The sequence below is a fragment of the Xiphophorus hellerii genome, chromosome 23 (assembly GCF_003331165.1).
Source record: "Xiphophorus hellerii strain 12219 chromosome 23, Xiphophorus_hellerii-4.1, whole genome shotgun sequence".
In the NCBI taxonomy this organism is placed as follows: Eukaryota; Metazoa; Chordata; class Actinopteri; order Cyprinodontiformes; family Poeciliidae; genus Xiphophorus; species Xiphophorus hellerii.
The window spans coordinates 27,970,192-27,985,888 of NC_045694.1; the positions used below are offsets into that span (position 1 = coordinate 27,970,192).

A 15,697-nucleotide genomic window follows, 5' to 3' on the forward strand; every position below is an offset into this window, starting at 1 on the left:
ACTAGAACATGGACCACATGAAATTCTCCATGGACTAGCAATGTGGTGTTTCAAGTTGTGAAATGAATCAAAAGTAAGACAACGTACCACCCTGTCCTTCAGTAAAAGCAATGGATTTATTTGCAAGCACATTTGATGATGAGTTTTGAACCAGCACAATGCTTGACAGGGTAGTTTTGAAAGGATATGTCACTCCGTTGTTCAGATAAAATACATGTGTTCAGTCAACTATAGCTGTGTGATAATATCTCATGTCAATCCAATGTTTCATTATTTCTCAATAACGCTGACATCAGACTTTCTCTTATGTCTTCAAACCAGACAGCTGGATGCAACTTCCTCTTGCAACATTCAAGTCTGTAGAACTGACCAAAACTTTCACACGTTCTCAATTTTGTGCCTTTGTTTGCGCTGTATTGTGTATGCAACTCAGCTTTGCCCCGACACAATACAGGATTCTTATATGTTAACAGGAAATGGTCAATGCAGTTGTAAGTACTACAAAGATATGGGTGATTGCAAAGTATTTTTACTCCATTTGCCAAAGCAAGCATAACCTAGAAAGGTGGCTTGAGAGAAACTGCCACCTGGTCGTCAGCGAGACGGGTTTTGTGGTCTACAGGTCTCAGCTTCATGGCGCTGGTCTTCAGCGAGTACCACCACCCTTTCCAAGGATACCAGACCACACCGTCATCCGTGGAAGCACTGTAGTGTCCGTTGGGATAGTACACACCATTGAGATTGGCCGAGTGGCATCTACGGAAAATAAGAGTCGAACAGAGCATTTTATTTGTTAATGTCATTGTAAGACATAAATGTGGATTTTTGTTTGGGGTCGTACTTATTGAACCACCAGCCCCCTTTGTCTTCCTGAGCGCAGTTCCCTCTGTAGTTGTCATTGTCCCGGTCGTAGGTGCTGAATTTCATGCCCTGGTGACTGGCCCATTTGACCTCAGGAGCCTGATAGCTTCCAGTCAAAGCATCTCCAGCGGTACCAACATAGTCTCCAAAGGAAAGGCGGTAGTTCTCCTACTGACGGAAGTAAAAACTTGCATGAGGTTAAAGACAGAGTTTGAGATGTTTTTTTAAAATGAATAACGTTAATAACTCTTGACTCTTAGCATTTTTCACACTGAATAAATCAAATTTAGTTGCCAACATCCAGACATCCAAGACTGAAGTGGACTTCTATCATTTCCAGTTTTTAAAACTTTGTATTGTCAACGGAAACCTTTCAAGATGTTGTCACATTTGAGGTAGGTGTTTATTTCTACAAAAGTCAATGTTTCTTTTAAACAGGATCCTCAGGTATTAAGCAATGCAGCAATAATGATCCTGCTAAAACGTACTTCATACCTGACCTTAAATTTCTTTAGTGTATTCTTTCCCAGTTCGTTTCACACTGACAGATCAGATTAGAGCACCAACTCCTACTTTTATTTTCCATGGAAATAATCATTTTCTCTGTAAATAACCTTCCAATCGTGACAACAGTTACAACTAGATAAAATGAGCTTTGCATAAAACCACTATTATATTTCTTAAAACTGGAGTGGTTTTAAGACAGTGGAGGTCCACTTTGTCTTTGGTTCAATCTGTCTAGCTGTCTTTCCAGCTAAATAGCTAGCTTAATGGCTACCTAGTTATAACTAGCTAGCTTAATAGCTATGTAGTTATTACTAGCTAGCTTAATAGCTAGTTAGACATAACTAGCTAACTTAGTAGCTAGCTAGGACTCTTAGGTAGCTAGCCAGCTGAAATTAAGATATAATGTTACTTAATCTGTTTTTCTTAAAAAAATATATATTTCTTTTAATCTTCAAACAACTACACAGTGCTACATATAATGCATTTCATTAACTTTTAGGACTTGGACCTTTTCATTTGCTACTTGGAAGTTCTTGTACTCAGCATAGCGCTGGTGGCCATCAAAGTCTTCCAAGTTGATCTTCACTGAATAATTCCCTGCAAAAGAAGGAGGCACAAGAAAAATGATACGTTTATGCAACATACAACGTGGCCTGTAGAAATTGAAGCACTGTTGCGTTGATACAAGGATGTCCTGGTGGTGGAATCCCAGCAAGACCACCGGAGATAGACACCAGCAACCCTGCGAGAATTTTGCAGCCATATGTAGGAAAATTGATGAGCAGATGACATTTCTGGACAACACAAGTGTTCTCCAAAAGCACTAATAGTTGTTATTTTTGACCACTTGATGGCAGCAGACAAACAAAGGCTACAGAAAAGGCTACGAATGGCTTTTTCCACAAAGTGGACACTTAAAACAGCATTTGCATGTGTTAGTTTCCAGTCTACAAAGCTAAACAGTATTAACCTTGTGTTGTGAGAAAATGCAGGTTGTCGTTTCCAAGCCAAAATTCTGCATTCAGGTCTCCAAAGCCGTCCTTATACTCTGTCCACGACCTGATGGATTGATAGTTGAGATTCTTATTTTTTTATACAGATATTGAGTCTGAACCAATGCCGTTGACGCAGCATGTTGCAGACACACCTGTTAAATGCCTCTGTGCCATTGACCCGTCTCTGCAGGACAGTCCATCCTCCTCCTTCAGTCATATCACAGTAGACCTTGACCGCTGAGGGGCTCCCGCTGGGCCTGATCCGATACAGACCGCTGGATTTGAACCCAGAACTGTAGACCTGGGAGCAGTCTGACACACAGAAACACAAGTCCGTTTATCCAACATACGGGATAATCAAATACAGTTTCAGCATGGTTTCCTCAGGGTTTCCTCAGGGCGCGAGGCAGTGGGCGCTGACCTGCGTGCTGGGTGTCCTGGACCTGGTCAGATCTGGCATCGTTGTTGTTGCCCTGTTGGGTCATCAGCTGTAAGCTGCGTAGGAGGAGCTCCTGTTTCTGTAGCTGTCTCTTCAAAAGCTGCTCCTGCTGCCGCAACCGAGCCAGCTCCCCGCCGCAGCCGTCTGACGCCTACGCAGACACATCCACACATATGTGTTGTCCCTGAAATGTTCACATCTATTCCCTTCCATTATCTCATTTGGTTTCAAATATGCCTGTTAGGGACACATTTTGCCTGTTAGAAAGCAAAATGTAGAAAATATGTGGAAAATAAAACACACTGAAATTATGTAGCCTTTAAAATAGACAAGCAAGTCTGCAGAAATATCAGCTTTTGTAGGAAATATATAAAAATGTCACTGTGTCGTGACGGTACGGTTTGAGGCAGGTAATCTGCGAGAAAAATCAAGCTCCTGTACTTTGTCCCAGTACTAACTAGAAGCAACCAATCAGTGCCAGGAGGAGGGTCTTAGGTCTGTCAATCATGCCCATGTGCGTGCCTCCTCCCCCTACATATGCCTCTGTCTTGCCCTCCTCTATACAGCCTCTCTTCGTCAGCGCAGCCTCTCGTGAATGCTAAGGCTAGCTAGCATGGCCTCTGATGATGGTGGATAAATGGATTTTTTGTAACAGTGAGTTGTTTCTATTCCATTAGAATATTAGGGAGCGCATTCACAAGGTTGATTGACAGCGTAAAGACACTCCTCCTGGTTCTGATTGGTTGTTTCTGACTTTTTTTCCAGACGGCAACAGCAGCACATGGGAGAAGATGATTATCTGTTTCGTGTTACATTGCCACGTCATTATACGACATGGTGATAGTTTGAACAAATATGTAAAAAACATACTTTTTCCATAAACTTTGTATACGTGCAGCTTTAAAAAATGTGGAAATTTTGGGACAAATTTTCAATCTCGTGTTTCTGTAAGGCTTTGACACGCTGATGCCAAGTTTAGCTAGCTCCTGTTTCTCTTGGAAAACGATCATTTAGGAAGCCATAAGAATAACACTCCTATTATTTTTTTCTCTCACGTGAAACAGTGTGTTGCTATCATACAACAATAGTCAAAACAGAACAGCATGTGGATTATTCAAAGTATTCACCTTGACAAACTGGGTGCAGGTTGCCAGCATTATCAGTCCTGTCAGCAGGGCCATGGTGGGGCCTCTTTTTCTCTTCTTGTTGAAAAATTGCAGCACAACCAAGCAGGAAGTCAGTAAAGCAGACTGATTCTTCAAAGAGTTTGGGTTTATCTGCTTGATTCTTGTTCTGGAAAAAGGAAAAATCTTCCTACAACTGAGTGAAAGCAAAGGCACAGCAAAAAGGAGGAGCACCTGGAGAAATGCCTGATTCTCCACGGTGATAAAACACACCAAATGTTCAGAACAGATGTACCCAGAACCTGCCAAGACCAACTTCATGTTAAAAACAAGTTTCTAATATTACACCTGTTGTTAAAAACACGCTTAGTGTCGCTTGGTAGTAGTCGTACCGTGAATCTTTGATTCTTCTTGGCCAACGCACCGTGGCTCCTGTCTACCCCGTCCTCTGTGAGTGTCGTTGAGAGACTTGAGTGGTCATCATCTTTCTGATTAGCAGCTTTGTGCCATTTGAAATAATGGTTTGGAGTGGCTAAATGCGGCTGAAGGCCAGCGTTTGTAGGAGGATGGAGGACGGAAGGAGGCCATTTGCCTCCATTATTTGGTTGCATAATTGTTCTGTGACTGATTGCAGTCAGACAGCCTCATTTTATACATACAGTGCGGAAATTAAGTATTTAATACACTGCTGATTGTATCAAATGGAAAGGTTTTTTTATTATCATAGCAGCATCTGAACGGTGAGAGGCAAAAAGAGAGAATGTTAATAAAAAATGAAAAAATACAGAAAAAACAATGAATGATTTTGAAAATAATTAGCATTTTATTGCATGAAACAAGTATTAGAAAAATAGAACTTAGTATCTGATACAGAAAGCATCTTGTCTTGTGATTAATGAAGAATATTACCATAAACTGAAACGTTGTAATGGATGCTGAAGGTGAATTTAGACTGGTGAATCTAAATGTGTGGTTGAAAAACTGCAATTAACCTAGGAAATATTAATTTATAAAGTATAAAAATGATATTTTTACCCAACCAACACATATGTTTCTGACAGGAAATGAGATGTTTACATAAAATAAAATATGTAAATCTATAATTAACTTTGAAATCTCACATTTATGTGTTTTCATTTACATTTTAATGAGGATAAACAGCATGCTGGATATTATTCAGATTTAGCAATCAGACAGCATACGTCGTAGTCACGTCTAGGGCTGAAACGATTAATCAGATTAATTGTGATTAATCGATTATTGAAATAATCATCAACAAGTCGAGTCATCGATTAATCGCTAACTACGTACTAACTAAATACAATCTCAATAAAAGGCCATTTGCTGAAAGAACAACACACTCAGGGTAGTAACTGACTCAAAACTGTTAAAATAAACAATCAGCTCCTTTTGCTGTTCAGTTTTTACTCCGTTAGCCTAAAACAGTCAACAGATTAGCTTAATTCTCTATTGATGTTAAGTTGAGCAGAAAGGGCTGAGCTTCTCACATGTTGATGTTTTTTTTTTTTTTACTACAAATGATCATTTGTAGTAAAAAGTAAAGCCGCTGTTGCATTTTAGGCAATGAAAGATTTATTTTCTTATTTAGAAAAAGGAATTGCAATGTTTGCATTTTTCATGTATTCCTAATATTGTGTAAAAAAAAAAAAAAAGAAGAGAAAAATCAGCAAAATGTGCAATTTTATTTATGCGATTAATCGTCAGAATAACCAACTAATTGTCAGAAAAATCGACAGTTTAATCGATTACTAAAAGAAATGTAAGCTGCAGATCTATTCACGTATGTGAGGTTCAGAGCAGCTTCTAATTTGTCCTCATTACAGTCAGAAGCTTAAGTTATACAAGACTGAGTCCTGACAGCGCCGCTCCAGCCCCAGCAGTAGTTTTACAATAACAGTAAGGTTAGTCACACTGAGAGCATTACTGTTTGCTCAGCAATCTCTTGTGAGTTGATGTTTCCTCTGCGGAGCTCTGTTCACTGATCTGCGATCCTACGCAAACACAGACACACACACACACACACACACACACCCCCACGCACACACACGCACACACACACACACACACACACACACACACACAAAATGTTTGTTTTCTCAGGCGGTGAATGTATGTTCAGCTAAAATAATCATAAATAACTACACCTTCATAAAAGCTAATAATTATCAATTTGCTTCAGTTTGGAAACTATGACAAACGTGATTTTAAAAAAAAATTCTGAGAGACTTTGTTACTTTTGGTTTTTGCCGATTTCCTCCGCGGGGAGACCTCAGGGTCGTCTGGTTGGGCATCATCCGTTTTCTTGTAGTAATACGGTTGGTCGGGTGGGCCGAACCTCTACGTTTAAAACACGACACACAGTTCCAAGGTTTGCAGCTGTGCTACTTACCCAGAGAATATCAACAATGTAGTCATAACGTACCTTGTCAGGCCACATGAAGCTGACGAAGAGAACGAGGGGAAGTCCAACGACGAAGACGTAGACACCCATGAGCCAGGGACGCTGCTGGATGGACAGCATGATGGACTCTAAGAAACCAGGCTGCAACATAGATGGATGAATACAGTGTTGATTACAAACATATGCAGGGCCGGATTTACAACCATGTAGGCCCATGGGCTGGAAACCGTCTTGGTGCCCTATCCTCTAAAGAAACTTTACTTCCCTAATGCAATTTACAATACATTAATAGGTAGTTCGATAAATAAACCGGGTCTGAGTTGATTATACCAACTGATTATGGTGAGTTTAATACGTCCCAATAGCTTCACGTTGTTACCCAACCCCCCCCCCCCCAACAAAAATCACTAAATAACTTTTGAAATACTTGAGTGTTGTTTATATTCTTAAAAATCCCAGAATATTATTGCAACTCACCTGATGTGGACCTGTAACTCTAAAATAAAGTGCAATGTTTTCAAAACATGCATCCATATAAAAATATATCTATCTATATATATATATATATATATATATAAATATATATATATACAGTACAGACCAAAAGTTTGGACACAACTGTGTGTCCAAACTTTTGGTCTGTACTGTATATATACTGTATATAAAAAAATATTTTGTGGCCTGCCTCCCAATAATTGGTGCCCTGGGCTACTGCCCCTGTAAACTCTTTCTAACATTTAGCCCAGCTTGTAATGTTTTCAGATTTTTATTAGTTAAAAATAAGCTGAAAATCGTGAATCATTTTCATTAGATTTCACAATCATGTGAAACACTTACTTGAGTACAATTTCTCTCTACTCTGCCCACGTTTGAATGTGTCTGCTCATAGTTGATGATTTTACTGATGCAAATGAAAAGAAAATGAATGCACACACAAAGATAAACTCTTACCTGGCTTGCAGCAGACACCGCAGACACCAGCATCACACCCAGCACCAGAGATATTAACTGCATTGCTAAAAAAAAAACCCCACAAACAAACAGAAAATGGAGTGGAAAATTATTTCAAAGCACGGAGGAAATCTACCTGCATGTGTGTGTACATGAGGCCAAACTAGGTGATCCAAACTGAAGCTTTTCTCTGCAGAATGCGTCAGCTAGCGAGAAAACAAGCTTCACTGCACAGAACAGCAGCATGTTGGATTGGAAGCAGGTTGAAAAACTGAGTTGAACAAACAGCAAATGAATTATTTTACCTTTTCAACCTGGAGAGTTCTCTGTCTGCTGAAGTCACTTCCTCTTACCTTGCAGACTTGTGCTGTTGGACTTTGATCAGAAGCCACTTGCTTGCTAACATTGACTCCAGGTTACAGAGTTACCACATTACACAGGTGTCAGTGTCCTTAACGAACACTTTCACACAGCCTTCATGCTGAAACATATTAAGTTATGATCTTAAATTATATACAAGGTTTATGTGGGATTCTTAAGGCAATAACGTCGTCATTAGGACAAATACAAAAGAGTAAAACAAGATCAAACAAAAAAAGATCCCTATTAACTAAAGTATTTATTCGTAGTTCTAACTAAAAGCATGATGGGATTTTATTTCTACTCAATTCATTATAAAGATTTATTTATGCTGCATGTTAGTTTACATTTGTAATTTTATCTGCAAGATGGTTTAATCCGGAAGAGTAGAAGTTAGTTTAGAAAAAAAAAACGTTTTTATACCCAACAATCCTTCCACTTTACAAAGTATTTTATGTCGCACAGAAAAACAAGCGTAAAATGAAACACTGTGCGCTTTTCTGTTTGTCTTCAGCAAATAAAAATCCAAAAATTGTGGTCCGTATTGGAATTTACTTTATTTTGAGTCTACATATCGAACTGTTGAAAATAAAACAAACCAAAAAAAATAACAATATTTGCCGACAGCTGCGTGAGGTGAGTCTTCAGAGCCGGATGTTTTTTTGTTTTTCTTTTGTGGGCTCTAGTGTCCCTTATATGAAAGTAGGCTGACAGGAAAGGTGGAAGGAGAGGAGGGACAACATGCGGCCAATATCGCTGGGTCCGGGAGTCGAACCCGCGACGGCCACGTCGAGGACTCAAGGCCTCCAAACATGGGTCGCGCTAACCACTACGCCACCGCGACACGCCCCCATTCAGAGCCGGATGTTGATTTCGCTTCGTACGAAGTCGCAGCCGGAGACGCTCTCGCTGCCGTCGGCGTCCGACAGGAAGCCGCTGCCGGTGGTTGCCGTGGTGATGCTGCGCTCGAGGGCCGTGAGTCTCTTTTTCAGCCGGAGCTGGGAGGAGTTGAACTCACTCTGCAGGCGCGCCAAACACGTCTGAAAATAATTCGTTACAGTTATTGACAGGCTTTCAGGAGTCAGTTTTGTTTTAATAAAAATAAAAACCATCATGGAAATTAGAAAAAGATCAAATTTTAAAAAACTGATAAAGTTTCATAAAAAGCCGCTACACTGACCTGCAGACGGTCCAGACTGGTTTCCAGCCTCTCCATCTTCTCCTCCAGCTCTTCTCCGGCCAACACGTTTACTTCCTCCAGAAGCCCCTCCTTCTGCAGGATGTCCCGCCCCCTCTGCTCCAGCTGCGCCCTGGCGTGGGGGAACTCCTGCAGAGCCTCCATCAGCTCTTGTTTGGAGAGGCAGAAGAGGTCAGAGTAGCCCAGGCTCCTTATGTTAGCGGTGCGCCTGTTCCCCATCTTGCTGCCGCTGATGTTCAGGATGCTGATTTCTCCGAAGCAGCTCCCTGCGGTCAGCACAGCGAACTGGGTGACTCCGTCGTCCCCCACCACCGCCAGGTGGCCCTCTTTGATGATGTACATCTCCTTGCCCACATCGCCCTCGGAAAAAGCAGAGACAATTTCACAAAGGTTCCTCCGTAAGCTATTTTAAAGTTGCAAAAGAACGAAGATATGCTTAAAAACCTGCGAAAACAATCATTAATAATTAAGAGACAAACTACCCCCAGCTATAATTTTTAGCCACAACGCAAACATAGCTGAGTTGGAGCAAATAAACGTTAAGACTTACGTCTGATGAGAAGAAACGCATATCTTGAAACTCATTTTGAGTTTGAAGGTAAAAACGCCCAGCGGCAGAAATCTAACTCACACTATCATAACCACGCAGCACCAAATAGAGAAAAATGAAATACTGTTGGTTTACATCTATAAAATAATGTGTTATTTCTCTACAATAATGTATTATCGTAAAGATGTATTGGAAAATAATTGATTTTTCCATCTAAACAAAAAGATGAAAAAAATTTAAAACCATGCCAGATGGGTTTGGAAAGCCTATTTGATAAAAGGTGATTTGATTAGCAGTAACAGGAACACTGATGAACATATTTGATAATGCCGTTTGACAAAATATAATGTTTTTTGCTTATTTTATAATTGATGATTGTACAATGTTTTTATGATTTAAAGCACTTTCAACTGCCTTGTCGCTGAAGTGTATTATAGAAATATACTCGACTTAACTATCTTCCTTAACAATTGAAATAATCTAATATTAAAATTTATATAATTATCTGAAACATTTAAGTGTATTATCATACTGTATAAATCCAATATTTACCCTTGTCTATGTTACAGGAGCATTTTGTAAATAGATATGGTGTTGTGTCCATCACTAGAAAACAATGTGCCGTATTTTCTAGGCTATGAGTAGTAATTTGAAGATGCTATAAGAAAAGTGTGACTTATTGTCCAGAAAATATGGTAGAAAATTCTCTTTCTGTTATTTATGTAGTAGACATGTTGTTCACGAGAAGGAGCTAGCAATGCAAAACGCTTTAGGATACAAAGCAGCGGTATTAGAGACCCATGTTGTAAAATAACTGGACTGTTTTAGTGTGTTTTGGCTATTCTGTCAACCATCACAGTTCAACAGATACTAGCAATTCTTCCAAGACCAACAAATGATAACATCTTCAGAGGAAGTACAGACCTTTCTGCAGATGTAGTCACCAGGACTGAACACCTGGGGCCGAAGTTTTAACACCAACTCTACGAGGAGACCGGCCTCGCAATCCTGGAAAATACGCACCTGGATCCACGCACACATTCACAGATACAGACAATATTTAAGACACGGCAGTTTATGGACAAATGGGATTCACAATTCAGGTACTGATGAGCGTTTTTATGAACGTTAAAGAACATTCCAGATCAGTGGACTCAAACTCCAGCCAAAAGCCAAAGTCCTTCAACTTGTAGATGCCTCCCTTGTCGTAAACACTTAAATTTAGTAGCAAAACTGCTTCACTAGTACGGAGTCAAATGCTACGGAGCTCTGATAATGAGTTACCATTGGAGACAGGTCATCTAAAAGTTGAAGGACACCGGCCCTTGACGACTAGACAGAGCAACATTTTGTCTATAACATTTTGCTCTGTTATAGACAGAGCAAAATGATGATATGTAGATAGTTACCCAAATATAAGGCATCGAAGACTTGAATAAGCTGATGTCAGAGGAGTTTAGGGGAGTTTACCTTCTTCAGTGTGTCCAGGTGGACATTAATAGCGATCTCTGCTCGCAGTTTGTTTGGCAAACTCCTCAGCACTTCTTGCTCGTCAACTGTCTTCTGATTGGTCCAGAGGTAGTCAAACCAGCGAATGACGCGTTGCTCCAGGACCTTGCTCACATGCCTAAAGTGCATGTAATGTTTGAGGGCGTCCACACGGGTTTGAAAGCCCGCTCGCGTTGCATTCATGTTGGAGATCATGGATCCAACGTTGCCAACAATGGAGGCAAAAATCAGAACGCCAACCTGGGACAGAAACACCAACAGACCGGTCTTCAGTGGACAGGTTCACTCAATGGACGGCATGTTTGGGGATGACGATCTTACCAGAAAGTCAAATATCAAGAACAGGTACTCCTCGTCTCTGACAGGCGGAGGGGTCTCGCCGATGGTGGTAAGTGTCAGAGTGGACCAGTACAGACAGTATATGTAGCTTCTGGAGAGCGAGCCAAACTCGGGGTCGGAAGCATTGGGATACACCCACGAGTCGGAACCCAGACCCAGGACTTTGGAGAAACTGTAGTACACACAGGCGTTCCAGTGGATGATGACCAGGATATACAGGACTAGCTTGCAGATGCGGAATGCGTTGGGATAACTCGTGCGTGTTTCTGTTCGTTCAAAGAACTCGAAGAGCCGCGACAGCCGCAGCAGACGGTTGAACCGGAGAAGAGGCGTGTAGCTCATCCCGGCTATGAGGTACAGGAGGTCCGTGGGGAGGATGGAGCAGATGTCCAGGGTGCACTGTAGCGTTCGGATGTAGGTTTCTCTCAGACGACGCACGTCCTTCACCAACAAGCCTTGATCTAGAAAACCTTGACATATAGACAAACAATGCCCAGGCGAAAGGATGTGGACCAAACAAACCATGTAAATGAAAATCTACATCACTGAATAAGGATTTCTATTCTGACAGCAACACAGAGACTATTGCTTCTGTCAGATTACTAACTGGGTACCTGTGTGGAGACGGACAGCAATATCCAGGATGTAGACTCCATCACAGATGTAGTCCAGGACTAACCACACCTGAACATTTTTCATCTGAAGCTCATCAAAACAGGCCCTTCAGTAAAACAGGGATAGAGTGAATACACATAACTGAAAACAACAAGATCTCCCACAAAAACGCAATTAAAATCACACCTGAATAAGTCATTAAAAGAACACTCATGGGTGTGCCATGGTGGCGAAGTGGTTAGCGCGACCCATATTTGGAGCCCTTGAGTCCTCGACGCGGCCGTCGCGGGTTCGACTCCCGGACATTTGCCGCATGTCTTCCCCCCTCTCCTTCCCTGTTTCCTGTCAGCCCACTATCATTTAAGGGACACTAGAGCCCACAAAAGACCCGCTGGAGGGGTAAAAAAAAAAAAAAAAAAAAAAAAAACACTCAAAAAACATGCTGCGTCACCCTCCTCCTACCACTTCCTGTCTTCTTCTTCGTCGTCTTTTCGGTCAGGAGTAACATCCGGTTACTCGTGACAAGAAAAAAGTGTTTCCGTTGTAGCTGCGCAATAAAACATTTTCGAAAAGGTTGAAGTTGAAGCACAAAAACATTGCGCTAGAAAGTGGCGTGTTTCCATTAAATAATTCTAATTTGCGCAATTGGAATGCAGTTATTTTAATATTTATTGCAATAACAGCTCCCTACCTCACAACTAATAGGGTGAAGTTATAAAACACCGCCGCTCCAATCACTATCAGCCAGTTGTAGTAGGCATCATCAGACGGCGATAAAACCACAACCTTCCACTTCCTCCTCCTGACAGAAAGAGTCAGAAACGCAGAGTGAATCAAATCAGGGTCGGCACGTTGAGAGCAAGCTGAGTTGGACGGTCGTTTGGCGTCTTACGTGCGTCGGGAGCGTCGGACTTCATTCTCTGTCTCGGAACCAGTGTGGGTGTGGCTAAACCTGCTGGGCGGGGCCTGTAGGTCCGTGTTGGCCGGGCCCCTGAAGCGCTCCAAAAAGGAGTCGGGCCGCTCCGTCCCCTCGGCCAGACTCTTCTGGGCCCATTCCCTCAGAGTCATCACCATACTCACTATTCTACAGAGACAAAGTACAGGAATACTTCTGAAGTAGTCTTTACAGATCAACATTAGTCAACGTCTGGACTGTTGACTATTGATTCTGAAATAGAAAATAGATTGAAGACTGTACCTACTGCTTACGTGAACACTACTCATGGATATTCTACTAAAAGCCTTTAGTCGTACCTGGACAGCGCCCCTCGGCCTCGAAAGGAACTCTGGGAATTCCTTTCGATGGCGGCCATTCGCTGCAGCTCTGAAGAAGTGTCATCACATATCGACTGTCCCCTATTCATCCAGAAACACAGAAAATACTGGAATAACTCACAGGATATTGACTTATCCCGAGTCAATGTTTCAATGTCTGAAACATTGACTCAACACACATTCCCAAATGACTGGAGCTCATCTGTATAACAACAGACCATTTACTTTTTTATAATTATCATAACTGCATTAAGTTCTTGTGAGGCCGCAATGATATTTCAACGTTTTTATGGATTTTTTTTTTGTGGTTCAAACATTGACCCGTCTCCATGTCTAACAGCTTTCAGTTGCATCATTTCTTGTTTTATTTTTGCAGTTCATCTGTCGGCCTCTTGGGGTCCTCAGTTGCACTTAGGTCCAGCCTCTCTCGCTGCCCGTTTCTTGTTTCTAATTGGCTAATTATTTTAACTGTAAAATTTTCCATTGCCATTAGTTGCTGCAGCTTCAAAGTGATTTGAACTTATTTTTTTCTCTTTTTTTGTACAGTTTTGACTGAATTGCTGCCCAGTGTGAGTTGTTCTTTCAGCAAATGGCCTTTTTTTGGAGCCTGTACGCTCTAGTTAGCGATTAATCGATTACCAAATTAGTTAACGATTATTTCAAGGATTGATTCATTACCATTAATCTGATCCGTTGTTTCAGCCCTTATACATACAATATCAGTAAGTACTGGGTATGGGCCACAAGAGCAACGTTAATATCGGATATCGATATCAGCCTAAATTTTTTTTGGTTCATCCCTACTTGTAAATTCAGATTACTTTGATTAATAGTAAAATTATACTTTATGTCATGAAGTGGGGTGTAGATGGTGAGGAGAAAAGCGGTAGACCCATGTTAAAGTGGAGGCAATGATGATTTAATGATGAAAGTCTCAATAATACTACCAGTTACTACTCACACTGGTAGTAACTGGACTCGACTTGAAGACACAGAGTAGACAAGGACCTGACAGAGAACAAGAAACACAGGTGGGTATAAATACACAGGGGGTAATCAAGGGAACTAGACACAGCTGGGATTAATCAAGGGGGAGACGGGACAACACAGAGACTCAACTGACACAGAATCCTAAAAAAAACCACACACACACAGAAGAACTCAAATCCTTACACTTTAATTCAAGCAGCAGCAGGTGATTTTGGCTGCTTAGTTAACCATAGCACCAAGCCACACTTATTTAAAAAATACATAAAAAGCACACATCCTTTTAAAAGTCCGTGTGTGTGTGTGTGTGGGGGGGGGGGGGGGGGGGGGGGTGTACCTGCTAAGTGTGCTCTCAGCACGATCACTATCCTCCTCCGTCCATGTTTTCACAGACAACCTGTGGGAATCGTGCAGCGGACCCGTCATGCTGCTCACACAAAAACACAACGTGGTTCTGCTCTTTTATCTGTTGTGTTAGAACGGTGACACCAAACAGACACTGGGTCATATATGAACATGTTCAAAACAAGCTTCACAGTCACATAAAAAATAATTTAAAAAAATAAAAAATACAGGAATCAGCAAAAGAAGGTCATGATGAGGTCATGCTGCACCAGGCATCGCCACAGAAACGGCTTAGCAACAAGCTGATGGGCAGGAAATGAAGAGAGAGTAACATGGCACAAGTTCACTAACCTGATCGATCCTCTGTCCTCCAGACGTTTCCTGCGGTCAAATCTCCAAATCAATCCTCATGTTCAGTTGATCTGTTTCCACCTGGTTCTGTGTGTGCAGCTTTTTTCAAGCCTCTCATTACAGTCGGCATAATGGACAGACGAATACACAGAGGACGGCTGAAATGGATGAAGCGGGCAAACGTAACCAATAAAAGGGATGATCACATGGTGCACTTGAAAAAGCATAATTTAAATTGTAAATTGTACATATGTGTGTGTATGTGCGTGTTCCTTTTAAACCACCAAGCTCATCTGAATTCAAGGACCCTGTTTGAAGTGGCCTCTGGGCTGCGATTGTGTCTTCGTGTTATCTCCACGAGGTTTCTGAAGCTGACAAATGTCTTGATGCCCACATCTGATTATTTCTGTCAGGAAACATCATTTATGCTCCATGTGGAAGAGAAACATTTTTCTACCTTTAACCCTTTCATGCATGAATTATGATCCTTTCTGTCAAGATTTTTTTCCAATTTTTAAAAAGAATTTTCTTAAGGCATAAAAAAAAGGTAGGAAAACATTTTTGTAAAAAAAAATGTTTTTTTTTTTATTTTTTAGGTGATCAATTGTAATTTTCTCCAAATACAAAGTTGTTATTTGAAAAATACATCAGTAGTATTGTTCCTTAGGGGTTATTTGATGTCTTTTTTTTTTTTTACCCGAAAGAGTCTTCTGCAGTAGAAGGAGGGACAGGGTCGGTCGGCATGCTTTTTTGTCTGTCGGCCATATTGGATTTAACAAAAATAATTTCTTGCATTTGCAGCTGATGGACAGTAGTTGATGGTGTATTTTACGAGGCATTAGTGTCCACTTCAGTGGTCTGAGTGCATT

At 41.1% G+C, this 15,697-nt stretch overlaps 2 protein-coding genes across 2 annotated transcripts; both read right to left on the bottom strand.

The window, feature by feature from the left end:
- Positions 1–94: 94 nt before the first annotated feature.
- fgl1 (fibrinogen-like 1) lies at positions 95–4,142 on the bottom strand. The gene is made up of 7 exons (XM_032555771.1): positions 3,930–4,142; positions 2,785–2,953; positions 2,516–2,675; positions 2,339–2,427; positions 1,877–1,965; positions 842–1,029; positions 95–756 (listed from the first exon to the last, which is right to left on the bottom strand). The coding sequence occupies exons 1-7, from the start codon at positions 3,981–3,983 to the stop codon at positions 558–560; spliced, it is 948 nt and encodes a 315-aa protein (XP_032411662.1). The 5' UTR covers positions 3,984–4,142; the 3' UTR covers positions 95–557.
- Positions 4,143–4,726: 584 nt separating this feature from the next.
- Positions 4,727–15,000, bottom strand: cnga2a (cyclic nucleotide gated channel subunit alpha 2a). Its single transcript, XM_032555768.1, has 15 exons — positions 14,829–15,000; positions 14,470–14,559; positions 13,125–13,226; positions 12,762–12,954; positions 12,562–12,674; positions 11,870–11,976; positions 11,238–11,725; positions 10,878–11,156; positions 10,332–10,430; positions 8,840–9,217; positions 7,605–8,699; positions 7,300–7,364; positions 6,370–6,489; positions 6,182–6,284; positions 4,727–5,938 (listed from the first exon to the last, which is right to left on the bottom strand). The coding sequence occupies exons 2-11, from the start codon at positions 14,556–14,558 to the stop codon at positions 8,514–8,516; spliced, it is 2,034 nt and encodes a 677-aa protein (XP_032411659.1). The 5' UTR covers position 14,559; positions 14,829–15,000; the 3' UTR covers positions 4,727–5,938; positions 6,182–6,284; positions 6,370–6,489; positions 7,300–7,364; positions 7,605–8,513.
- Positions 15,001–15,697: the final 697 nt, after the last annotated feature.